This window comes from Geotrypetes seraphini, chromosome 12, assembly GCF_902459505.1.
Source record: "Geotrypetes seraphini chromosome 12, aGeoSer1.1, whole genome shotgun sequence".
Lineage (NCBI taxonomy): Eukaryota > Metazoa > Chordata > Amphibia > Gymnophiona > Dermophiidae > Geotrypetes > Geotrypetes seraphini.
This window is the reverse complement of record NC_047095.1, coordinates 119,583,672-119,611,433: the sequence shown is the minus strand read 5'-3', so window position 1 is coordinate 119,611,433 and position 27,762 is coordinate 119,583,672. Positions and strand designations below refer to the sequence as shown.

General features: G+C 44.4%; 2 protein-coding genes across 2 annotated transcripts; both read right to left on the bottom strand.

Moving 5' to 3' along the window:
- Positions 1-1,002: 1,002 nt before the first annotated feature.
- On the bottom strand, positions 1,003-13,670 carry NEU1 (neuraminidase 1). The gene is made up of 6 exons (XM_033915189.1): positions 13,474-13,670; positions 8,733-8,925; positions 8,382-8,644; positions 5,126-5,308; positions 3,648-3,867; positions 1,003-1,728 (listed from the first exon to the last, which is right to left on the bottom strand). The coding sequence occupies exons 1-6, from the start codon at positions 13,549-13,551 to the stop codon at positions 1,511-1,513; spliced, it is 1,155 nt and encodes a 384-aa protein (XP_033771080.1). The 5' UTR covers positions 13,552-13,670; the 3' UTR covers positions 1,003-1,510.
- A 5,205-nt stretch (positions 13,671-18,875) lies between these two features.
- STK19 (serine/threonine kinase 19) lies at positions 18,876-27,745 on the bottom strand. The gene is made up of 6 exons (XM_033915868.1): positions 27,515-27,745; positions 24,955-25,100; positions 23,850-24,085; positions 22,906-23,003; positions 21,451-21,598; positions 18,876-20,519 (listed from the first exon to the last, which is right to left on the bottom strand). Exons 1-6 carry the CDS (start codon positions 27,618-27,620, stop codon positions 20,474-20,476), a joined length of 780 nt encoding a protein of 259 aa, XP_033771759.1. The 5' UTR covers positions 27,621-27,745; the 3' UTR covers positions 18,876-20,473.
- Positions 27,746-27,762: the final 17 nt, after the last annotated feature.

Below are 27,762 nucleotides of genomic sequence, written 5' to 3'. Positions count from 1 at the left end.
AGGATAACCCTAATGAATATGCATGGAGCAGATTTGCATGCCTTTCACCTCCATTATATGCAAATCTCTATTATACATATTCATTAGGGTTATCCCAAAAACCCGACTGGCTGGTGGTCCTCCAGGACAGGATTGGGAAACACTGGTCGAAACGATTTGCATTCAAAATATGATCTAGTCAGTCTAAGTTTCCAAAACATAAAGAAGCATTTTTTTTTTTTTTTTAACCAATGAATCAACTTGAGTAATCGTAGATAAATTCCTGTCCAAATAGACACCTACTATTTTGAAGGTGGATAGAATGGAATAAGTGATCCCATTTAAGATCCCTATTTTCTTCACAATTATGTGGAGAGGCCAGGAAAAGTTTAACCTTATCTGGATTTAACTTCCATTTGAAATCAAAGTAGCCACATCGTAACCTGGGGCTGGAGTCAGTATACAGCATTAAAAAAAACCTGGTGCTGAACCCTATTTTATAAACAGTGCTCTAAGATGAGCACTGAGGACCATATAGAGAATGACATAGGGACAAATTTCCCGCTTCCCCCCACCCCCCAGTCCTCACTACCTTGGGAGCGATGATGTCCTAACTGAGTGCTGGCCTACCAACCATCACCCACACTCCACATCTAAACTGCTTTCACACCCCACCTTGAAAGCTAGACTTAAGTACTGTATGACAATTATTCCCTAGCTCTGCAGTAGCCTCCTTAAAAGATCTTTTTTATTATCATTTCTTAAGCCTTTTTATTGATTGTGACCATTTTAAAACAAATAATAAGTTGCTCTGGAATTTTTAGTAGCTTAAAATTAATCTCCTCTTTTTATACACAGGGAATTGCAAGACACACAAACGCATTCTTTTCATCATCCCACCGTAAAACAGAGATGTTCAGTCACCCTTTATTTCAGGCTGACTGAGAAGCAGGGAGTTAGATACCACTCTTGGCTCTGAGCAGAAGCCAGGGCTCCCAGGCCGAAGCTGTGACTACACCGCACTTTGCCAAAGTAAGGTTTTTATTTAGAGAGAGATGCAGTCAACGCTGCTCATCATGAAACCCCCCAAATCAGATCCAGCCACTGCCTCGCAGAATTGCCCCATCTTCCCAAAGAAAATAAATTATATACTTCTTTCTAAAAAGCTTTGACTGTCCCTCATTCTGCTCTTTTTCATCACTTTAAGATCAATAAATGTCAGAAGTGCTGTTGTGCTTGCAGCTTGTGATCTTCCAGTGTCTCTAGCCCTTCATCCAAGGCAACTGTCCTAGTCCCAGATCCTGCAACCTGGAATTCAAGTTTAAATGTGTATTTGACAGGAAGGAGGAGAGGCTGCCTGAGTTACAAGGTTTCCTGGTAAGGTTGGTCTAATGGGGGGAGAAATTCATTCTAGGTTTTGCTCCCAAGCTGTAAGCACTCAGCCACCTCTTTTCCAAAGTGAGCAGAAGTCTGAAGTAAAACCCAGAGCAGCTCAGAGTGCGCTGCTGCCGGAGTTTTTGATTTAGCGCCTTTATAGATGACCGTAAATATTTATTTTGACAAGGGAGATGGATTCAGTGATGTCCCGCCACCCTTTCTCATAGATGATATAGATGTACTGCTCATCGTCCACAGTATGGTTCAGTGACGTAATGGCGGAGTAGCCGCTGGCATAGCTCCAGATTTGGGTCGTTTCCTGCTCCCAGGATGTGCCTTTGGTGTAGCTCCAGCGCAGGGTCAAGTTCACCCCTAGATATGGAAAGAGAAAGAAAAAAAAAAAAAATTCCTTATAAACAATATAAAATTGGTCTAGACCAGGGGTGTCAAAGTCCCTCCTCGAGGGCCGCAATCCAGTCGGGTTTTCAGAATATGCATGAGATCTATTTGCATGCACTGCTTTCATTGTATGCTTATAGATTTCATGCATACTCATTGGGGAAATCCTGAAAACCCAACTGGATTATGGCCCTCGAGGAGGACTTTGACACCCCTGGTCTAGATACTGCATGGCAGCAATAGATTTCAAAGCTTGGAATGTGTTAATATAGTAAGTGAATCTTGCTGAAAAATCAGCAGGTATTGATGACTATCCTCCTGCATGATGGCACCACTCACAGCAAGAAATACAGCCCGAGCATTGCATTCTAATTTTAAGAAACTGAATCAGGGGAAAGTCACACAAAAGGATCACCCTGCGCTTTGAGCTCCAGTCCTACTCTTCAAAAACTAAATATAAGCTATAAGGTTAAGTAGAAGACCTAGAGGTAACCGCAGAAACACAGACCATGCCTGAAGGGACAATTTTCTTTCACAAGTACCTAGCGGTGAAAGCACAATAGTGTGGTAGGGTCAGGCACAAAACAACCCAGAAAGTTACAAGCATTTTAACATCAGATCCAGAATAGCCAAAAGAAATGTGTATGTTAGGGGGGGGGGGATGACAGAAAAACAGAGTGGCATCAGGAGGCCACTGTTTCTGATAAGTCAAATAGTGACACTGTTATTATAATAAGAAACTCTCTTAGAAAAATGCGATTAGGAAGTGTGTACTAACATGAAACTGCTTTATAATAAGATGGTCACTGCACTGAACATTTAGTTTAGTGCTAGAATAACTCACCAGGCAACAGACAACTATATAAATTAGAAACACACTAACAAAACTTATAGAAATTAAAAGGTAATGCATTTATTTCTTACTAGTATTTTAGCCCGTTACATTAACGGGCTTTCTTTCCCCCCCACTTCCCTGTGCAGCAGCCACAGCAGCATTCCCTCCCCCTCCATGTCCCTGTGCAGCAGCATTTCCCCCCCCCACCCTACTTCCCTGAACAGCAGCATTTCGATCCCCCCTCACTTCCCTGTGCCACAGCAGCAGCATTCCTTCCCCCCATACCACTTCCCTGTGCAGCAGTAGCATTTCCTTTACCCCCCCTTCCCTTGCCACGGTCCTGACAAATCTGCCGATTCCAGCAGCGTGCCTGATTTACTCTGGCACGTCCCTGATGACATCATCAGAGATGCGGCAGAGCAAATCAGGGCAGTAGAAGGACCGAAGCAGCGCGTGTAGAGTGCTGCACACGCTGCTGGAGTCGGGACCGCGAAGAACGTAGCGGCTGGAGTGGTTTCTCGGCGCTTCCCTTCCTGCCACGCGAGGTGTCGCCGTGACTCCTCTCGATCCCCGCCAGCGTCAGAAGCCTTCTCCGACGCTGGTGCGGCTGGTGAGAGGAGCCGAATATTGTGGAGAGTCCAGCGCTGGCGGCCAGTCCTGTCGGCAGTGTGGGTAGGTGCTGGGAAGAAGGCTGGGGACTCGCGCATGCGCACTCCTGCGGCCACAGACCTACAGATCATGGAAGCACGCAGTTAGGAAGTGCGCATGCGCGGCTAGGGTTTTATTATATAGATTAGTATAAATGTAGCTTGTAAGAGGTTACTGGCAGCAGCTTTCGTATCATAAAAGGGTGTCACCTACTGATAAGACAGTTCACCAGAATTGCTCATCTCGCTGGGACACTCTTATCTATATAAGACAGTGCTCTTATTTTGTTATAAAGCTGTTTCGCACCTGTACGCGCACCCTAAAAAAACCTGAGTCTTGCCAGGACGACACTGGTGGGAGGCGGAGTGAAATGTATCCCTGTCTCTCCCTTATCACTAGCTACACTTACGGTTGTTCTGGTGGGCAGGGTTGCTGAAGAAGACGACATCGTTCTTCACAAGGGCACCAGCAGCAACAGCAGGGTCCACCAGTGTCTCGTCAAAGGTTAGGTGCTCAGGCAGCAAACTATCACAGGCATCATAGCTGCGCACCACGATACGGCAGTTGCAGTGGTAGAAGTTCTGGTTGCGGGCATTGATCACGACCGAGCCGTCGGAAAGTTCATAAGGCTGCCAAGGAAATGGAGAAGGTCAGCGGAAGGGCATCAGTGCCGAATCATCAGCCGTTTCCTCTTGTGTGCACAGATTTCTAAGCCATTTTTTCGCCCTAGCCAAACCAACCCTCCCACGCCCCGAGAAATTCTTTCAAGGTTAAGCTGACTGATGCGGAACTAAACCATTGTCACTCCCAAATCTGTCATTTCTCCAGATTCTCCATTTTAATCTAACAGGTTGATCCAGGCCTGAATTTCGATTGCTCTCCCTTCCTTCTCTCATTGCTTACCGAGACCCATAATTTGATTTTCCTGAGAAAATACCAGAATTTTGAGTTCCTGCTTGTAATTGCATTTGTCTTTGCTGGAGAGATGGAATGAGTCATGTCAAGCCTCAAAGGGGAGAGGGTGCAAGGAAAGGAGGACGGTTAGGAGGCAACATGCATATAGGGAGAAAGAACCCGATGTTCAGCTACCAAATGGGGGGATTAGTATTAGAGGGAAGTAACCTTGAAAGAGATTTGGGTGTACTGGTGGATACAACAATGAAGTCAACGGCACAATGTGCAGCAACCGCGAAGAAGGCAAACAGAATGTTGGGTATTATTAAGAAGGGTATTACGACCAGAACAAAAGAAGTCATCCTGCCGTTGTATCGGGCAATGGTGCGCCCGCACCTGGAGTACTGTGTTCAGTATTGGTCACCGTACCTTAAGAAGGATATGGCAATACTTGAGAGGGTCCAGAGGAGAGCGACACGAATGATTAAGGGCATGGAAAACCTTTCATACACTGAAAGATTGGAGAAGCTGGAGCTCTTCTCCCTGGAAAAGCGGAGACTCAGAGGAGACATGATAGAGACCTACAAGATCATGAAGGGCATAGAGAAAGTGGAGAGAGACAGATTCTTCAAACTTTCAAAACATAAAAGAACAAGAGGGCATTCGGAAAAATTAGAAGGGGATAGATTCAAAACAAATGCTAGGAAGTTTTTCTTTACTCAGCGGGTGGTGGACACCTGGAATGCGCTTCCAGAGGATGTAATAGGGCAGAGTACGGTACTGGGGTTTAAGAAAGGATTGGACAATTTCCTGTTGGAAAAGGGGATAGAGGGGTATAGATAGAGGATTATTACGCAGGTTCTGGACCTGTTGGGCCGCCGCGTGAGCGGACTGCTGGGCACGATGGACCTCAGGTCTGACCCGGCAGAGGCATTGCTTATGTGCTTATGTGCTAACAAGGGGGGAGGGGATAGACAGTAGGCAAGCTCTTACCTGGCACTCATCAGGATTAAAGTCCCGGGATTTCTTGGGCTGGTTATAAGGGATACTCTTCAGGCTTCCCCCATTCTGCCATGATCTCCCATGGTCATCGCTGAGCAGACAGAAAATCCCATCACCGCTGATGGTCCCGTGCCCACAGACGATCAAGCGTCCCTTCTTAGGGTCCTGTTTCTTCTATAAAGAAAGAGAAAGGCTGCCCATGATCGATCCCTGATGACACGCAGATAGAAAGGGAGACAAGACAGAGAGTGGCTGCTGGGAATAACTAACATAGTAGATGACAGCAGATAAAGACCCGAATGGCCCATCCAGTCTGCCCAACCTGATTCCGTTTAAATTTTTAATTTTTTTTCTTAGCTATTTCTGGGCAAGAATCCAAAGCTCTACCCGGTACTGTGCTTGGGTTCCAACTGCTGAAATCTCCATTAAAACCTTCTCCAACCCATCTACACCCTCCAAGCCACTGAAGCCCTCCCCAGCCCATCCCCCATCAAACGGCCTTACACAGACACAGCCCGTGCAAGTCTGCCCAGTAACTGGCCTTAGTTCAATATTTAATCTTATTTTCTGATTCTAGATCCTCTGTGTTCATCCCACGCTTCTTTGAACTCAGTCACAGTTTTACTCTCCACCACCTCTCTCGGGAGCACATTCCAGGCATCCACCACCCTCTCCGTAAACAAGAATTTCCTAACATTGCCCCTGAATCTACCACCCCTCAACCTCAAATTACGTCCTCTGGTTTTACCATTTTCCTTTCTCTGGAAAAGATTTTGTTCTACGTTAATACCCTTCGAGTATTTGAACGTCTGAATCATATCTCCCCTGTCCCTCCTTTCCTCTAGGGCAGGGGTCTCAAAATCCCTCCTTGAGGGCCGCAATCCAGTCGGGTTTTCAGGATTTCCCCAATTAATATGAATGCAATCTATGTGCATGCACTGCTTTCAATGCATACTCATTGGGGAAATCCTGAAAACCCGACTTTGAGATCCCTGCTCTAGGGTATACATATTCAGGGCTTCCAGTCTCTCCTCATACGTCTTCTGGGGCAAGCCTCCTATCATTATCCTATCAACTAGTGAGGTAATTAAATTTGCTGAAGACACAAAGTTGTTAAATCGCATAAGGATTGTGAAAAATTGCAAGAGGACCTCGTGAGACTGGGCATCAAAATGGCAGGTGACGCTTAATGTGATTAAGTGCAAAGTAAGGTATATGAGAAAGAGGAACCCGGACTACGTGATGCTGGGTTCTGTGTTAGGAGTCACTGCTCAGGAAAAGGATCGAGGTGTCATTGTGGAGGATACGTTGAAACCCTCAGCTCGATGTGCGACAGCTGCTAAGAAAGCAAATAGAATGTTAGGAATTATCGGGAAAGGAATGAAAATAAAGATGAAAATGTTATAATGGCTATGATATGGCTGTATCTAGAAAAAGTACAGAGAAGGGCAATGAAAATGATAAAAGGGATGGGACGACTTCCCTATGAGGAAAGGCTAAAGCAGCTCTATACTCTAGAGGAGCGCAGGGAAAGGGGGGACATGATTGAGACATTTAAATATGTCACAGGACGTGTCGAGGTGGAAGACGACATCTTCCTTCCCAAAGGACCCTCGGTCACAAGGGGGCACGCGCTCAAACTCAGAGGAGGGAACTTTAATGGTGACACCAGGAAGTACTTCTTAACAGAAAGGGTGGTGGATCACTGGAACAAACTTCCGGTGCAGGTGATCAAGGCCACCAGCGTACTCGACTTTAAGAATAAATGGGACATCCACGTGGGATCACTACGAGGGTCGAGCTAAGGAACTAAGTCATCAGCACCCAGACTTAATGGGGTGGGTCAGTAGAGTGGGCAGACTTGATGGGCTGTAGCCCTTTTCTGCCGTCAACATCTTTCTAGGGCTCTTCAGTTTGGAGAAGACACATAGAGGTCTATAAAATACTGAGTGGAGTGGAAAGGGTAGCTGTGAATCGCTTGTTTTCTCTTTCCAAAAATACTAGGACTAGGGGGACATGCGCTGAAGCTACCAAGTACTAGATTTAAAACAAACCTGAAAAAATATTTCTTCACACGTGTACTTAAACTCTGGAATTCACTGCTGGAGAATGTGGTGAAATCAGTTAGCTTAGTGGGGTTTAAAAAAGGTTTGGAAAAATTCCTAAAAGGGGAGTCTGTAGGCCATTATCGAGATGGCTTGGGGAAATTCACTGCTTATTCCTAGGATAAGCAGCATCAAATCTGTTTTACTCCTTGGGATCTAGCTAGGTATTTGGGACCTGGGTTGGCCACTGGGTTGAAAACAGGATAATGAGCTAGATGGACCTTTGGTCTGACCCAGTATGGCTATTTTAACGTGTTTAGGACAATCAAGCCATTGTGACATCACTGGTGAGTTTGACTCTTAGGCATTGGTGAAATGAGGCATTATGACATCACAGTCCCAGCTCTGGAATGTAGCTACTATTTGAGTTTCTGCCAGGTTCTTGGGACCTGGGTTGGCCACTGTTGGAAACAGAGGGGGACAGGGTGCAAGGAGTGGCTTGACTGACCTTCAGTCTGACCTAGTATTGAAATTCTTATGTTCTTATGAGGTTGCCTGAGACCGCTGTCTGATGACAGCCAGGTAGAGAGGGAGAGAGGAAAGAAGAAAGCACATAAGCATGGCCTCTGCCGAGTCAGACCATAGGTCCATCATGCCCAGCAGTCCGCTCCCGCGGCGGCCCCCCAGGTCAATGACCTGTAGTGATCTATTACTCAAGAGCATTTTGTCTTGTATAGTAACTCTCTAATTGTACCCCTGGATTCCCTTACCCTTCAGGAATTCGTCCAATCCCTTTTTGAAACCCAAAACCGTACTCTGCTCAACCACCCCCTCTGGAAGCGCATTCCAGGTGTCCACCACCCTCTGGGTGAAGAAGAACTTCCTAGCATTTGTTCTGAACCTATCTCCCTTCAATTTTTTTGAGTGCCCTCTAGTTTTTGTTGCCCCCGCCAGTCTGAAGAATCTGTCTCTCTCTACCTTCACTATACCCTTCATGATCTTATAAGTTTCTATCATATCCCCTCTAAGTCTCCGTTTTTCCAGGGAAAAGAGCCCTAGCTTCTCCAGCCTCTCAGCATACGAGAGGTTTTCCATGCCCTTTATCATTTTTGTTGCTCTTCTCTGGACCCTCTCGAGTCCATGACAGCTCCCTGAGGAGAACCAGACAAAAAGAGAGAGAGGAAGGACAGAGGCTTTCTTACCTGGATCCCATTACCTGGGCCTGCCGCAAACATTTTTGTGCCTACTTCACGGGACAGGTTGCGTGGTGGGCTCCAGTTCAACCCATCATCCTTGCTACAGATGATCATCGTACTGGAGACATTGCAATGGATATAGTGGCCACAGAGGGTGTAGATAATGAAAATGTAACCCATCTCATCATCCACCAGCACCGCCCCCAAGTTTAGCCCGTCCTTCACTGAGCCATCATCTTCCAGCAGAGAAGTTGGGCCCCAGGTAGATCCTATCAGCAGGGACAGGAAAGAAAGTTTGGGATTCATATCCTGCACCACACCAACACCCGAGCACCCAAGACCTCCCTTGTCCCTCACCTTTATCTTCCGAGCGACGAATAGCAATGAACTTTGCGCCCCAGTCGTAAGCTCCAAACTTTCGGGCCTCAGAGATAGCCAAGAGGTGGCCCTTGGGAGTGTAGGTGATGAGAGGAATGCGGTAAGTATCAACCTCGCCAATCTCACTGCCGCCGATCCAGAGCAGCTGTTCTGACATGATCAGGGGCTTCACCTGCACAAGGGTCACGAAAAAGGGGACCATCAAGAAAAAATATGACACAGCAATCCCTGCTCAACAAACTACTGCCACCACAGACAGTAGGAGTTTATATAGAGAGAAGACCATCATGTACCTTTTTTCCCCTCCAGCTGAAGCTCCAGCTGAATACGGATGTAAATGTACAACCTCCCCCTCCAAACAAAACCAAAACCAAAACCCGCATAGTAATCACCCTAGAACAGAGTTGTCCAACGTCGGTCCTCGAGAGCCGCAATCCAGTCAGGTTTTCAGGATTTCCCCAATGAATTTACACAAGATCTATTTGCATGCACTGCTTCCATTGTATGCAAATAAATCTCATGCACATTCATTTGGGAAATCCTGAAAACCTGACCTGGCGAGGGCTGAGATTGGATGCCCCTGCCCTAGGGCATTCAAAACACTATATGGGGACAACCCCTAATAGCGTCCCCAAATTTACAGAACTATTAGGTAGATCCGATAATCAGCGTAACTCCGAGCGCTTGAGGTACAGCTACTAAGGGCAGGAGAAAGTGGAGTTCATTCTGCCCCAATGACCCACTGGTGATGGTGAAGTGCGTGGAGTGAGGGTGCAAATGGATGTTACACGTGGCGCATTTATAGTCTTGCTGGACCATTCGCTATTAGAACGTGTGTTAGGTATTTTTTGTTATCCCAGGACAAGCAGGCAGCATATTCTTAACACATGGGTGACGTCACCGACGGAGCCCTCGGTACGGACCTTTTTAACTAGAAGTTTCTAGTTGGCCGCACCGCGCGTTAGGTATTTTTTGTTTTTATCATAGACTATAGTGAGAAGGGAAGAGAATTATTTTGCTCTTCAGAAGCATATAAACATCTGTCCTTGCCTGTTTCCTAGAGGGAAGCAAAAATCTATTTAATGGAAAAGGAGAAAACTAGAATTTCCAGTTCTTTTTTTCTTTTTCTTTTGTGAAATCTTGTTTATTGAAGTCAAACAGTGTAACAAAGGGCATACAAGAAATACAGAATGCAAACACAAGTGGCTGGGAACAGTGCAAAACAATACAATACAAGCAGCCGCACCATCAGAGATCACAGTAATGGCATAAAGGGTACATGCGTGCTTTCAAAAGACTAAAGAACAAAAATGCCAAAAGAAACCAAAACCAAAAGAATGAGGAGCCCATTGCCCCCCCCCCCCCCAGAGCACATAAAAACTAGTATAATAGTCAATAAACATGTGAGGCTTCAGAGCATAACAAGCTCCCCAGTCCAGAAGAAAAGAAACAATGAACGGCTGATATCTCTCATCCGTGCTCTCAAAACACACCAACCACAAGAACAGCCCATGTCCCCCATTTGACCCCAGAAATTTTTATTATCCCGAAAAATCCCTTACTCAGCACCCACACCAGCCACCACATATCATACAGTCATGCACACACCACCCACATAAAGTCTAAAGTCTCATAAAAACCCACAAGCCTCAGTCACCTGACTCCCTAGTCACATACTGAAAAGGACGCCACACAGCTTCCAATCACTGCTGGCAGCGATTCCCCATAACTATATCCATGACATCCTGTTTGTCTGTCTTGTCTGTTTAGAATGTAAGCTCTTTGGAGCAGGGACTGCCTCCTCCATGACTCTGTGCAGTGCTGTGTACATCCGGTAGCACTAAAGAAATAATTCATAGTAACCCGGACTGCAGGCACCAAATGCACCATCCCCGAATCTAGCAGAAAACTGGATCAGTCCAGGGCTCTGTGATAAGAGGGGGGGAGTCAACATTACAAATACTCTGGTTATATTTTGGCATGGACTGAATCCTGAGTGCTAAAATAATAGAAAAACTATACCAAAAAAAAAAAAAAAAAATCCATTGAGGATCTTTCCACACCCCCACTCCCCTCTCAAATATGAGGGTCATTTCATAAATAATGCACACTGTTTTTGTTTTTTTTTTTAATTTACATGTTTATTTCTTTTTCAAGTATTTCTTTACAATCCTTCAATATAGTCTCCCTGCTTTGCAATGTCCAGGAATGTCCAATGTCCAGGAAGCTTCATTATTCCATGCAAGACACCGTTTTGTTCACTTGCTGAATGGCTCGGTTACCGGCGGAAGAAAGCTCTTCCAGAGATGCAAAATGATGTCCACGCAAAGGTTGTTTCAACTTTGGAAAAAGGTCAAAGTCTGGTGGAATCATGTCTGGACTTTAGGAAGCAGGAGGCAACACCTCCCGGTCGTATTTGTGTAGTTTTTCAATGACGAGTGGAGAGCTCCATCTTCCCCATGACCAAAAACAATTTTGACGAGCTCAATCAAAAGTCAAACAAATGATGATTTTTGCTTATGAAGGCATCATCATCACAGACAAAGTTCCATGTGGAAGAAGTGTCACAGCAGTGTATTATCATGATTTTTTGTGAAAAATACACAAAACCCAATCTCAGTTGCTCTTGACAACGCTCACCTGCACATAAGGAATGTCGTCATTGAAAAACTACACAAATACAGTTGGGAGGTGTTACCTTATGCTCCCTACAGTCCACCAGACTTCGACCTTTTTCCAATGTTGAAACGACTTATGCGTGGACATCATTTTGCATGTCTGGAAGAGCTTTACCCGAGTACCCGAGCCATTTTAACTGAACAAAAACAGTATCTTGGATGGAATAATGAAGCTTCCCAGACGTTGGGACTCTGTCATTTCAAAGCAGGGAAACTATATTGAAGGATTATAAAGAAATACTTGAAAAAAAAATAAAACATGTAAATAAAAAAATAGTGTGTATTATTTATGAAATGACCCTCGTAGTTTAAAAAGGAAGAAAGTTTACCCTCAGCCATGCAATTTTTTTAAAAAGCCAGTTTTAAATAACCTGCATAAGGAAAACATCAAGGCACCCATATTCAACCCGAAGCAGGTCAATCAGTGTCTGGATGTGTAAGACAAAAAGAAATGGCAATAAGACAGAAATAAAGTAGGAATGTTTTAGGCAAAGGTCAGGCAGCTACACCTCCCCCCTCCCCAAAAGCCTCAAAGCAACCATGTGAGAGAAGATCTCATATACTGAAGGCCATCATGCAGATCAGAATTTGAACTATTAAATGATAAAAAATGCAGGGTCATGCACTTGGGCTGCAAAAATCCAGGAGAATGGTATAGTATAGGAGGTGAAGTACTTCTGTGTACGGAAGAAGAGCGGGACCTGAGGGCAATTGTGTCTGATGATCTCGGGGTGGCAAAAAAACAGGTAGAAAAGATGACGGTCAAAGCCAGGAAGATGCTTGGAATGGCCAATAGGAAAAGGGAGGTGATAATGCCATTGTATAAAGCAGTGGTTCCCAACCCTGTCCTGGAGGAACACCAGGCCAATTGGGTTTTCAGGCTAGCCCTAATGAATATGCATGAAGCAAATTTGCATGCCTATCACTTCCATCATATGCAAATCTCTCTCATGCATATTCATTAGGGCTAGCCTGAAAACCCGATTGGCCTGGTGTTCCTCCAGGACAGGGTTGGGAATCACTGGTATAAAGTATCTGGGTGAGGCCCCATTTGGAATACTGTGGAGACCATCACCTTCAAAACTATGGTGTTGGTCCAAAGGACTGCTATAAAATTGGTTAGTGATCTCTGTCATAAATCATACAGGGACAGACTTAACTTAATATGTTATACTCTGGAAGAAAGAGAAGAGAAAGAGAACATGAAGGAGACGTTTAAATATCTCTGTGGTGTTAATGTACAGGAGGTAAGTATTTTTCAAATGAAGGAAGACTCCAGAAGGAGAAGGCATAGGATGAAGTTAAGAGGTGATAGGAATATTTTTTTACAGAAAGGGTGGTAGATGCGTGGAACAATCTCCTGGTAGAGGAGGTGGAGACAAAGACCGTGTCTGAATTCAAGAAAGCATGGGACAGGTAAGTGGGATCTCTTAGAGAGAGGAAGAGATAATGGTTACTGCAGATGGGCCGCCGCGCGAGCGGACTGCTGGGCACGATGGACCACTGGTTTGACCCAGCAGCGGCAATTCTTATGTTTCTAAATTTCTAAACTCGGTACTTGCTGTCTGATCTATTAAAACCAGAACTTTAGAGAGCAAATCCCACCTCCCACACCTGGAATACGCTTCCAGAGGACGTAATAGGGCAGAGTACGGTACTGGGGTTCAAGAAAGGATTGGATAAATTCCTACTGGAAATGGGGATAGAGGGGTATAGATAGAAGATTACTACACAGGTCCTGGACCTGTTGGGCCACCGCGTGAGCGGACTGCTGGGTATGATGGACCTCAGGTCTGACCCAGCAGAGGCATTTCTTATGTTCTTATGTCCCTGGTAGGGACCACTCATGAACCATTTTCTAGTGGTTGACACCCATTGGTATAGCTCTACCATAGTTCCTTCCACCTGGATCTTACAATCATAGAGCAACCCTCACCCCCCAGATCACAACAGCAACCCCTGGAACGGGTTTATTCCAGCAGATCTTGAATTTGACCACTAAATTCCCTATATTTTGGGAAGGGGGCGCGGGAGACTCTTACCTCTGGGAAGGCTAGGGGTCCCCCTGGGGCAAGAAGCAGCAGAAGCGCCCCCAGGAGAGGGGCAGGCAGCCCCAGCATGTTCCCTGCCCCCACACCCCTTCAGGAGCCCAGATACATTGCTTTCCCCTCGTCTCTTCGCTCTGCTCTGCCGATCAGCTGATTCCCAGATCGGGAAGGGAGGACAACGGCACTTCCGCCCCGCAACCCCCCCCCCGTCACGTGACGAAGCCTGGTCGGGGAGGGATCACGTGACCCTCCGGCAGCGCGGGGCGTTTGCGCACTGCAAATAGAATAAAAACAACCAGATCGAGCGATGGGGTTTGCAAACGATTCGGGGCGCTCCTTAATATCTTTGCTTCATGCTCTGGGGCAAGTGTCCTGACGTTTGTTAAAAGCCAATATTTATTTATGTATTTAGATTTATTAATATGGATATCAATATTAATAAATATTGAGCAATAGCTCCTTTACCTGCTACCAGTGAGCATCATTTGCAGTTTAGTTGACAGGGGCGTATCCAGACAGCTAATTTGGGGCGGGCCTCAAACCAAAGTGAGCATCCCCCCCCCCCCCCCCCATTATATATGTTTTAATCATTTCTCCAGTGATACCGTAGTACAGCCCAAATCTTGAGTCCATTTCTGGGCGATGAAAGGACACACATATCTTATGTCTTTTGTCTCTGTCTGTGCTGGAGGTACTCCCCCCCCACCCCCCCCACTGCCATGTACCGGCTGAGAGTGATAAGGGAAGCTTTTAACACCTTTAGATTTAAACAATGAAGTACATATCCTGCTCACGCACCCCGTCCCCTCTCTTGTCCAACCCCCTTTTCCTGTGATGGTTACCACTGACCCATGTAAAAAGATATATAAATGGATGTACACTGATAATAAAACAGGCAATCTCTTTGGGACTTCTGTGAATCCTTCTCACCTAAGGAAATTGCCTCCAGATATCTGACCAGGCGACAGGGTGTGTGCAGGGCAGTTTCGGGACCAAGAAACAGACCTCTTTCGTTTCAGGCAACACCCTTATAATTAATTTCCCTCCTACTTCCTATAACAATTTATGGTGGAACCTCAACGGTAGGGTTACCAGATGTCTGGATTTATCCTCTTTTTAGAGGACTGTCCAGGTGTCTAGATGGATGTAGAACACCAGGCACTTTGATGTGTTCTCAAGAGGGGTTTCAAGTATAATAGAAACAAGAGCGGGGATATGGAACATCCCAGTCTGGTTTCTCTCTTGAAAAGGTTGAGATCCTGAGACCATTCGCCAAACCAGAAGCATAGGGTTGGAATATAAAAGTTGAATCGAACTGTAATACCACCCATCTCTTCCTATGTAGTTCAGAAATCAAAACAGGGAATGCCAGCTTTGTGGAAGGCTTTGGCTGGGTCCAGTCCCACCAACAGCCCCTGGGTATGATGCGCTTGAGCTCTAGCCACTCTTCTACCATTCAAGACTAAGTGATGATGTTATACAAATGCCACCTGCTCTTCAGTAATTATTGTTGGCAGCATTGGGGCCAGGCTCTCCGCCAACAATCTAGCAATTATTTTTATGTCAACATTTAGGAGAGAGATGGGTCTCTACTAGGATTTTATCTCTTGTAATGGTTTACCTGGGGCAGAAAATGTCCCTTTGCACGCGCATGGGTATAGTTTGCTTCCAAGTGGACACATGGATAATGATACAAATTTTTATAAAACTCTGGGAAGAACCTTTCTGGCCCTGCCGTTGTAGGTTTGTTCCATTAATCCATGTCTAGGTGTGTGCTAAGTAATTTTTTTTTCTTTTATAATAATCTCTACCATTTGCCCAGAACCAAAGTCAGGCTCACTGGTCTATAAACTTCTATAATTCTTTTAAAAAATTGGTGTTACATTGACCACTCCAGTTTTCTGGTACTGCACTCGATATTAAAGATAAATTATATATTACTAATAATAGCTCTGCCAATTCATTTTTTAAAATTTTATCCGTACTCTGGGATGTATGCCATCCAGTTCAGGTGATCTGCTACTTTAATATGTAAAATTGCCCCATTACATTTTCCAGGTTTACAAAGATTTGTTTCAATTCCTCCAGCAGAGGTACCTCCCTCCATATCTTCCTCAGTGAAGACAGTTGTTAGGTGCAATCGACTAGTGCTCAAGTCCTAGTGACTCGATGAATTGCAGATCTAAAAAGAAGTTGGTCCAGAAAGGTCCTCTACTGTCATCCCCATGGTTGTTTTCAACACGTCCAGCCAACTGATTGCAGGTTGCCCTCTTTGCCTAGTTCCTTTGATCTTCCCATAGTAACATAGTAACATAGTAGATGACGGCAGATAAAGACCCGAATGGTCCATCCAGTCTGCCCAACCTGATTCAATTTAAATTTTTTTTTTTTTCTTCTTAGCTATTTCTGGGCGAGAATCCAAAGCTTTTTCCGGTACTGTGCATGGGTTCCAAATGCCGAAATCTCTGTTAAGACTTACTCCAGCCCATCTACACCCTCCCAGCCATTGAAGCCCTCCCCTGCCCATCCTCCACCAAACGTCCATACACAGACACACACCTGCAAGTCTGCCCAGTAACTGGCCTAGTTCAATCTTTAATATTATTTTCTGATTCTAAATCTTCTGTGTTCATCCCACGCTTCTTTGAACTCAGTCACAGTTTTACTCTCCACCACCTCTCTCGGGAGCGCATTCCAGGCATCCACCACCCTCTCCGTAAAGTAGAATTTCCTAACATTGCCCCTGAATCTACCACCCCTCAACCTCAAATTATGTCCTCTGGTTTTACCATTTTCCTTTCTCTGGAAAAGATTTTGTTCTACGTTAATACCCTTTAAGTATTTGAACGTCTGAATCATATCTCCCCTGTCTCTCCTTTCCTCTAGGGTATACATATTCAGGCTTCCAGTCTCTCCTCATACGTCTTCTGGCGCAAGCCTCCTATCATTTTCGTCGCCCTCCTCTGGACCGCCTCAAGTCTTCTTACGTCTTTCGCCAGATACGGTCTCCAAAACTGAACACAATACTCCAAGTGGGGCCTCACCAATGACCTGTACAGGGGCATCAACACCTTCTTCCTTCTACTGACCACGCCTCTCTTTATACAGCCCAGCATCCTTCTGGCAGCAGCCACTGCCTTGTCACACTGTTTTTTCGCTTTTAGGTCTTCGGGCACTATCACCCCAAGGTCCCTCTCCCCGTCCGTGCATATCAGCTTCTCTCCTCCCAGCATATACGGTTCCTTCCTATTATTAATCCCCAAATGCATTACTCTGCATTTCTTTGCATTGAATTTTAGTTGCCAGGCATTAGACCATTCCTCTAACTTTTGCAGATCCTTTTTCATATTTTCCACTTCCCAAACATGATGTCCTTCTCCAGCAATCTCTCTCCTCTGATGGTGTGACCAAAATAAGACAGTTGTAACGTCATCATTTGAGCTTCGAATGACATAGCCGGTTTGATCTCTTCCAGAATCAATGTTAGTTCTTCTGGTGGTCCACAGCATGCCTAAAATCCTTCTCCAACACCGTCAATCTTTTTCTGTCTCATTTCCGTAGGGTCCAGCTTTCGCATACGGAACTGACCACTGAGAAAATGAGTGCGTGGACAAGCCTGGCCTTCGTTCGGAGTGTTACCTTCTTGCCTTTGAATACTTTGTCAAGAGCCTTCATTGAAGAGTGACCAAGTATTTCCTCCCTGCTAGTTGCTTCTTTGTTTACAAAAGAGTACAGGAGATTGAAATCCTTTACAACTTCTATCAAATTCATGCTCAAAATCTTCATCATTTTCCGTGTTCATGATCTTTGTCAGTGAAGACTAGAGCAATTAATTAATTTACTATTTCTACTATGGCTTTTTACTGGCTTCTTGCTTCCGTTATACCTAAAAAAGTTTTTATGATGTGTTTTTGCCTCCAAGGCAAGCTTCTTTTCAAAATCTATTTGTCTTCCTTACATCTGACTTTCAATTTCTTATGCTTATCTTCAGTCAGATCCTTCTTCCACTTTATGAAGGATTTTTTTTTTTTTAGCTCATATAGCTTCCTTCACCTCATTTGTTAACTATACCAGTTATCTGGCCTTCCTACCACCTTTTTTTAATAATACATGGGATATGCAATCTGGTCTGGGGCTCCAGGATGGTATTTTTGAACAATATCCATGCCTGATGTAAATTTTTGACCTTTGTAGCTGCTCCTCTAAGGTCTTTTTTAAACCATTTCCCTCATTTTTTTTCAGTCTTCTCTAGCTGAAAGTTAAATGCTAACATATATTGGATTTCCAATTGGATTACCATCACTATTGTCAAGTAACCTCAGAACCAAATCATGTGTTCCACTAAGGCAGGGGTGTCAAAGTCCCTCCTCGTGGGCCGCAATCCAGTCGGGTTTTCAGGATTTCCCCAATGAATATACATGAGATCTATTTGCATGCACTGCTTTCATTGTATGCTAATACATCTCATGCATATTCATTGGGGAAATCCTAAAAACCCGACTGGATTGCGGCCCTCGAGGAAGGACTTTGACACCCCTGCACTAAGGACAAGTCTAGAATTGCTCCCCCTTTTTGTTGGTTCCTGGATCAGATGCTCCATAAAGAGAGTCCCTGATTTCATTTAAGAACTTTACCTCCCTAACATGCCCCAATATTACATTTATCCGGTCAGTATTGGACAGCAGTAATTGGTATGGATAGGTCCTGCGGTCTTTTATCTGCCATCATTTGCTCTTTAATGTATATATTAGTGCTGCCCGATTCAGGGAAAAAATTTTCGATTCAGCCTATTGAATAGATTTGATTCTCCCTCCAGTCCCTCTGTGCAGCACTTCCCAACCGACCCCTCCCACCTCCGTGAGGCCTGACATACCTCCAGAGCCGCAGCGGTGGACAGCTAGCACAGGCTTGTTCACAGCCTGCGCTGCCAGGGCTTCTCTCTGCCGTGTCATCAGTGACATCATCAGCAACGCAGCAGAGGGAAGACTCCAGCGGGACAGGACACGAATAAGCCCGTTCAGAGCCTGCATTTGCTAGCCATTCACCGCCACCGCCTAGAGCAGGGGTAGGGAACTCCGGTCCTCGAGAGCCATATTCCAGTCGGGTTTTCAGGATTTCCCCAATGAATATGCATTGAAAGCAGTGCATGCACATAGATCTCATGCATATTCATTGGGGAAATCCTGAAAACCCAACTGGATTGCGGCCCTCGAGGACCGGAGTTCCCTACCCCTGGCCTAGAGGTATGTATTGAAGTGGTGAGTCCGATTTTGGATCTGAATCAGCAAATTGGGCACTAGTAGATATACACATATACCACAGATAAGCAGCACTAATACACGCATGAACATACACAAACATGCCACTGCCAATGGAAGGTGTATGCAAAACACACATAGTATAATCACAGATACCGTTTATTGTAAATCCAACAGAAACTGTGGTAAGGCAACATAGTGAGCCCCTCCCTCTAATTATCATCACATCCTGGAGAAACAGCACAATGTCCCAGATACAAACAAAACATTTTGGCACACCATGTTGGGGACGGAGCATTAAAGTCGCAGGCAGGGCTGCATTTAAGTGAGTGGTGCCCAAACCTGATCCTGGAGGCATCCCAGTCACTCAGGTTTTCAGGATATCCAGAATGAATATTCATGAGACCAGCCTGCAGTGGAGGCAGCATGTGCAGGATCAGGGTTGGGAACCTCTGAATTAAGCAACGAGTCAAAAAACTGGGGGTTTGGGATCCCCAATTCACCGCCCCCCTAGTCCCTTTATATACAGACATCATAATCCTAAATCTAGTCTTGGTCCCATGTAACATAATTTAATTAGACACGTTTATTGCAAAAGCATTACAAGGTTTACAATAATAATAAAACAAAAAACTGAACTGTTACATCCATGTCAAAACAATAGATATAGTCACATGCCTTATGTGACTTATAAAAGCAGTTTCAATATAAAGGAAGTATTATATCTGATCCCTTTTGATGCTGTGTGGACGTGGACGCACATCTCCAGAACTATGGCTCAATTTGCTGTAGTTCACATTTAGTTACTGCAAAGTGACACTAAAGCACAAAGGATACTGGGGGGGGAGCTAATATTCCTGTGTATAAATGAATGCTCCTGGCAGTAGCGTTATGGCTGTTCTTATTGCAAAATGAAGACTGAAGAAATAATTAGGGTCATTTGGGTTTAGCTCAAACCAATGTACATCGAATCGGCTTGCAACCCTAGAGAGTTCTCTGCACTCCCCATGGGTGCTGTGTAACCTATTGCAGCAACTCATTGCTCTTGCCTTGTCAAAATGTACGTTCAGTTACTGCATAGATAGTGGAACAAAGTTCAGGATTTGTAATGTAATGTAATGTAATTTATTTCTTATATACCGCTATTTCTTTTGCTTGAATGTTTCTAAAACTGAAGACACCGTTTGCCTTCTTTTCCCCCCTTTTCAAAAGGCCCGATCTGTGGTACGAATGCATAAACCCATAGGCAGAGTATCACACGTTGCTGCTCCAAATCAAAACCAAATTAATTTATTAAAAAATATATCTATCTATCTTTCTCGGTGAAGTAGACATTGCTAATAACCTGCTCCCACATTTTCCTTACACCTTGCCCAAATCCATAACTCAAGGCTGCCCATGTTCAGGATAATTTCTTCTTTAAGCGTTACTACAAAACCAAATATCTATAGAAAAAAAAAGTTTTTGGTTTTTTTTCCTTTGAACAGCAAGTGATTCACAGAAAATCTTGAAAAGTCCCTTTTCTTCCTCAGATTGGGAGTGGGGGGAAGAGTCTACAGGATGAAGTATCACACTGGGAGAGGCTGCTATAGAAAAAAAATTCTGTTGGTTGTTTTTGTTTTGTTTATTTTTTTTGGCTTCCCCAGCAAGGGAATTAAAATTGCACAGAGCTAACACAGGTGTTAAAAAGCCTTTCAGCGGAATGAGGGAAACTCCATGGGAACAGACTTTCTTGATCACGCGTCTGCCAGGCGCAGCAGCGTCCCTGACGTGGTGGCGACACTGAAGAAAGAAGGAAAAGAGCAGACATTAGCGAGACGGCAGCTGAAGACTACACAGAACCAGCATCTTAGGACTTCATTCTCAATTCTTCACACAGCTGTTTCTTTCATTATAAAAACTCAACTGCCCTGCTCTCAATATCAGCCATTAAAATATTTGTAAAATTTTAAATATTTGAAACGAGTCTGACTTTCAGCAGCAGTATGATTTCAAACCCCCCCCCCACCCCATTTCTCTTTTCAGTAATCAAGTTTATATCTTCAGCTAAGCAATTCTGATGTATTTGTGGGATAGCCGAGTGTTGAATGCTCTCTCTACAACCTTGAGCTCCAACCCGCCTGATTTTACAGATTAAGGTTGCTTTGTAATGTAATGTAATTTATTTCTTATATACCGCTACATCCGTTAGGTTCTAAGTGGTTTGAAGAAAATATACATTAAGATTATAAATGAGAAGTAAGAAGATACTTAAAAAATTCCCTTACTGTCCCGAAGGCTCACAATCTAACTAAAGTACCTGGAAATTAATAAAGAAGAGAAAATAAAGATGGTTGAAAAAAGAAAAATTCTATGTGAATTTATAGGATGGAAATTAAACTGACAGTGAAGAACTGTATGAAAAATACATATGGAATGCAGTTAGAGAGGGTAGGTTACAATCTATTTATGGTATTTGTTTAATTGGAAGGTGTTAAGGTGGGTCATTTGGGGGAAGGTTATCTGAAGGTAGGTGAATCTTCTGGAGGTAAAAGAGGAGGGGTTAAGATATTTGGATGAATTTTTTGAAAAACATTTTTTGTGTGTACTGCAGAGTGGCAATGGACTACAAAGCTGTGGCTGTGTTTCTGAACAGCAGTGGCATCAGCTGACAAGGGGAAAAAAAAGGTTTTGTTTCTGTTACTGCCATCCCTTACAAGCTGCAATATATTACCAGTCGACCAGCTCGGCCCCGATGATGTCGTGGATGTGGTACTCCAGCCCCAGTTTCATGGATGTTGGTACCTTGCGGCCCTGCAGGTCCGACAGCATCACTTCCTTGTACTTGGTTTTCCTGATCATTCCCAGCAAGGCCTTGCGACCTGAGAGTAGCAAACACAGTTGTACGCTTACTCATTAAAACTCTTCTTACTCACGTACATAAGAACCTAAGGATTGCCATACTGGGACAAACCGAAGGTCCATCAAGCCCAGCATCCTGTTTCCAACCTAGGTCCCAAGTACCTGGCAGAAACCCAAAGAGTAGCAACATTCCTGAGCTGAGATTGTGATGTCATAATGCCTCATTCCACCAATGCCTAAGAGCCAACCTCAGCAGTGATGTCACAATGGCTTGATTGGCCTATCCTTGGCTCACATAAGAGCTGCCATACTGGGACAGAGCGAAGGTTCATCGAGCCCAGTATCCTGCTTCCAACAGTGGCCAACCCAGGTCCCAAGTACCTGGCAGAAACCCAAAGAGTAGCAACATTCCTGAGCTGAGATTGTGATGTCATAATGCCTCATTCCACCAATGCCTAAGAGCCAACCTCAGCAGTGATGTCACAATGGCTTGATTGGCCTATCCTTGGCTCACATAAGAACTGCCATACTGGGACAGAGCGAAGGTTCATCGAGCCCAGTATCCTGCTTCCAACAGTGGCCAACCCAGGTCCCAAGTACCTGGAAGAAACCCAAAGAGTAGCAACATTCCAGAGCTGAGATTGTGATGTCATAATGCCTCATTCCACCAATGCCTAAGAGCCAACCTCATCAAGTTTCAAGTTTATTCATATTTTGATATACCGACCATCACAAATATCTGGTCGGTTTACAATGATACAAAAGTTAAAAATGGCTCGATTGTCCTATAATTAGCTCACATAAGAACTGACATACTGGAACAGACAGAAGGTCCATCAAGCCCAGTATCCTGTTTCCAACAGGGTCTCACTTTACTCCATTTTCCTTCCAGCCTCATTTTCCAGAGCATACCTGCCACAAGCCCTTCCAAGTTCGCCGCAGAAACTGAAGTTCTGCCTTAAATGCCTATCACCAGGTGGGTGGGGGGGGAGTTACTATACCCTTGAATATAATACCCCCCCACCCTTTTATATTCGAGTTAACAGTTTTCTTCCCAAAAAAGGGGGAAAACCGTATCTTGGTTTATACTCAAACAGGTTTATATTCGAGTATACAGTATACAATAAAGTACTGGTAACTAGTATATATAACTTATTTTACCAGTACTTTATATCAGGACAAAGTATAAAATTAACTTTACTAAATTTTATAATGTTGTATGTTTTACCTTGAAGCTGGAGTCAAGAGTCAGTGCATTTTTATTGACTGACCACCCAAAATTCCTTCCGACTCCAACCCCACGGCCCTTGTCTCAGTATATACATACCAAGCAGAAAATGTTTTACAAAGCGTCCGGCTCCAGGCACGGCCAGCCACCAGCTCCCTGCATCCCTCACGGTCAGCACTCCAGCCTTCACCAGCTCCCTGCAATGTATCACGGAAAACAGTGGTCAGCAAAACCACTGGAAGGCGTTTTCACTCTGGCATTCCTGGACTGAGAGTGATTGTACGAACACCAGATTCATTCTAAGACTCCCAGTGCAGAAACTATTTGGGAGGCACATTTAATAAGAATTCTAAGCTGTGGTTATTGCCCTTTATTTAATGGGACAGCTACAGTGTAAGTTCATTGAGCTCTCAAACATTATTTTAGGAGGATGAAATTATCATGTAATTGCAATGAATTATGAGTGTTTTTTCAATTGTTAAGCGCTTAATTTTAGGTGGTCTAGAATAAGTCTGTCTCAACACCCTTACTGAAAAAATATATAGAGGAATCCATAATAAATAATTTCTGACATAGAGAATGACATGGAGACAAATTTGTCCCCAACCCCGCAGGAACTCAATTTCCTCGTTCCACTGTCCCTGTCCTGTAAGCTCTGCCTTAACTGCACAAGCCTCGAACTCATGATTTTAAAGTGTTTGAGGCTTGTGCAGATGAGGACAGAGCTTACAGGAATGAGGCAGGGGCAGGAAAAGAACTCACAGGGACAGAAAAATGAGTTCCTGCGGGGACGGTGAAAAATGTGTCCCCTAATCTGGAACACATGCAAGTTTCACTCCTGTCGCAATACACACAAAACTCAACCCCCATACAGTACAGAAATGTTTAGAGATATTACGCTGACCACTCTGGAAGCAATGTACAGTGATGCTTATCAATAATGTAATGTCATTTAACTTGTTCAAATAAAGAAATTAAAAAAAAAAACAAAAACAACAACCCTCATTTGGAGACATCACCTCAAAAAAGGCAATTGCCCTTACGTGATCTGCCTGTCCTGGAAGGAGAACTCCTGTATCATTTTCTCCTTGCTGAAGCTGAGATCAGAGCAGGAGGTCAACACAGATTCTAGAAACTTCTGCACTGTCAGTGAGTAGTCCTTGCCTGCGCTGCCCGCTAGCACTCGGTCCCTGTAATCTTCTGTGAAAACCATGCCAAATACATCTGCAGAGAACCCATGCTGGAACAAGCGGATTTCCCCTCGGTCTTTTAGCTCGTTCTGCGGTACAAATCACAAAAGGGGAAAAGGGGTGTGAGGGAATTGTGCACCATTGGTTTCCTTATCTCGAAAAAGATATAGCGGCACTAGAAAAGGTTCAAAGAAGAGCGACCAAGATGATAAAGGGGATGGAACTCATCTTGTATGAGGAAAGACTAAAGCAGTTAGGGCTCTTCAGCTTGGAAAAGAGAAGGCTGAGGGGAGATATGATCGAAGTCTACAAAATCCTGAGTGGTGTAGAATGGGTACAAGTGGATCAATTTTTTAGTGCATTAAGATTTACAAAGACTAGGGGACACTCGAAGTTACAGAGTAAAACTTTTAAAACCAATAGGAGGAAATATTTTTTCACTCAGAGAATAGTTACGCTCTGGAACACATTGCCAGTGGTTGTGGAAAGAACTTCTGGTTTTAAGAAAGGTCATACTTAATGTTTCAACAATTGCAAAATATTTTGAATTGATGTAAGGGGGGGGTCCCGTTTTATTTTTCAACCAAATACCCATGTATTACTTGTACACAGTTTTTCCTGTATTTCTTAATTTCCAGAGTACAATCCATATAAGGTAAAACCAGGCTTGCAACATTTTTTAGTTAGCAAAAGCTGTTACAAGATAACTTTTGCAATGTTCCTATGTCCTAGGAAAGGACTCCAGTGCTTACCAATCTTTTCTTGGGCTATGACCCCCAAGGCCGCAGTGAAGCCAGCGACTCTGAAGCACAAGGAAATGACATGTCTACGTATTTCCCGATTGAGGTCGGGTTCACGACCCATAGTTTTGGGAAGCCCTGCTCTAATACACAGAAGTCTTGACCCGAGTTCTTTCAGGGGCCTGACAAAGCAGACCTCATTGACTTAAAACACTTACCAGCTGTCGATCCACCGCTGTCTTATCCCGAACGAGACTGTAGATCTGGTGTTTAAAGACCATGGGCGGCAGAGAATTGTTAAAAAATTTACGGGGGAAGAGAAATGCCAGATATCGCAGTGCCCCCTGGGCATCCTGTGCTACCCCTGAAACAGCATCAAAACAAGACATCAAAGCTATGACACCCACGTCAAACAATTAACAGTAATCATTATGTAAGCTACAGGAAACAGTGGTTCCTTTCTTTCATTATGAAATCACCATTTTGAGGCTTTGTAAAATGTCACTTGGATCCTACCTGTTTTAGAGACATTTAACTGTACAACCTATGAGAGCACCGACACTAATTTCATTCTTAAAATAATCCCCGTTTTACTAAACCGCGATAGAGGTTATTAGCGCAGAGAGCTGCACTGAATGCTCTGCGCTGCTCCCAACGCAGTATCTTATCTCAGGCTAGTACATTTGAGCATATCACGCCTTTGCTCATTCTTCACTGCTGGCTTAAAATCCAATTTTGTATTCAGTTTCAGGTCTGTTTGCTAGTTCACAAAGCCCTCAATTGTCCTTCCCTACCATGTCTATTTAGACTTCTATTTCTCTTTAACGCCTCACTTTCTTCGCTCTTCTAATGGACGTCAACTGGTTCTTCTGGCTCCATCTTCGGCACATTTTCCAACAGAGCTCTCTGCTACGGAATTCTCTACCTCCTACTCTGCAACTAGAATCTTAAGACTCATCTCTTTACTCTGGCATATGGAGCCTGAGCTTGACACGCTTTCCTGGACAATTTTTAATTCTCTTCTTTTCAGCTACCACCTTGCTCTCTGTCCTAGTAAGTTATGGAATTCTTTTCTGTCTTGCTTTAACCAAAAACAAAGGTGGTATACAAAATATTACTAAGCCATAATTGTTAAACTTTGATAGACACTTTTTTAAAAATTTTGTGTGAATATTTCTGATTATGGTGTTCGCATTTCTAAAACGCAAAAACAAAAAAAGCTGGAAGCACATTAATCTACAGTGCTCTTTGCTTCCAAATGTTGGGTAATCTGTTTCCATTCCCCCAACTCTGCCGCTGCACAGCACTGAATGACCCTACCAGTAGTGTAGCAATGGTGAGAGGCACCTGGGGCATTGGCGTGCCTCCTCCATGCTCCTTCCCCACCCCCTCCTGCCATGCGTGCGCCGTTTCCCTTCCCCCAAGCCGCTGGCATGCCAGCGTCAGCTCTTCCTCTGATGTCACTTCTTAGGCGTGGGTCCAGGAAGTGACATCAGAGAAGGAGCCGACGCTGGCACAACAGCAGATTGGGGGTTGCTGCTCGTGCTGCGGACCCCCCCCCCCCTTATTATGCCACTGGACCCTACAATGCCACCCAAAAATAAGTTATAGCATGCTTGTATTCTTCCTTAGGTGACTATTTTAATTCGTTCTTCCACCTGTACCACACTTAAATGGTTTGTATAGAACAAGAATGATGATAAAGATGGTCACCTCATCAATTAGTAACAGCAAGGCCACAACACAGAATGAGTAGGATCTCTGTAGACTAGGGGTGTCAAAGTCCTTCCTTGAGGGCCGCAATCCAGTCGGGTTTTCAGGATTTCCCCAATAAATATGCATGAGATCTATTAGTATACAATGAAAGCAGTGCATGCAATTAGATCTCGTGCATATTCATTGGGGAAATCCTGAAAACCCAACTGGATTGCGGCCCTTGAGGAGACTTTGACACTCCTGCCCTAGAGGAAAGGAGGGATAGTATTATTCAGGGATCTCAAAGTCCCTCCTCGAGAGCCATATTCCATTCGGGTTTTCAGGATTTCCCCAATGAATATGCATTGAAAGCATTGCATGCACGTAGATCTCGTGCATATTCATTGGGGAAATCCTGACAACCCAACTGGATTTCGGCCCTAGAGGAAAGGAGGGATAGCATTACTCAGGGATCTCAAAGTCCCTCCTCGAGAGCCATATTCCATTCGGGTTTTCAGGATTTCCCCAATGAATATGCATTGAAAGCATTGCATGCACGTAGATCTCGTGCATATTCATTGGGGAAATCCTGACAACCCAACTGGATTGCGGCCCTAGAGGAAAGGAGGGATAGCATTACTCAGGGATCTCAAAGTCCCTCCTCGAGAGCCATATTCCATTCGGGTTTTCAGGATTTCCCCAATGAATATGCATTGAAAGCATTGCATGCACGTAGATCTCGTGCATATTCATTGGGGAAATCCTGACAACCCAACTGGATTGCGGCCCTAGAGGAAAGGAGGGATAGCATTACTCAGGGATCTCAAAGTCCCTCCTCGAGAGCCATATTCCATTCGGGTTTTCAGGATTTCCCCAATGAATATGCATTGAAAGCATTGCATGCACGTAGATCTCGTGCATATTCATTGGGGAAATCCTGAAAACCCGAATGGAATATGGCTCTCGAGAAGGGACTTTGAGATCCCTGTTCTCTCCACCTTGGAGAGGGTGAACAACCTGTCCTTATCTGCTAAGTCTTCCTCTTCGTCCCCCCCCCACCCCACAAAGGAAACCCCAGGTTACCTGGGAAGAGGGAATGAGAGGCATCATTCTCACAACCTTTTCCGGGGTTCCCTTTCCTCTTCTTTGCTTTAAACGTGTCCGAGATCAAACGCCTTTTCCTGTTCATGGCAAGTTAGCTTTTTTGTAAACATTTAGAGAGACAAATAGCCATGTCGGACAAACAGGTTCTTCACATAGTTTATGTGACCTGCACCAGGGAGAAAGAGTACAACACCCGCCTCAGCCACGCCCCCCCTCGAAACCAACCA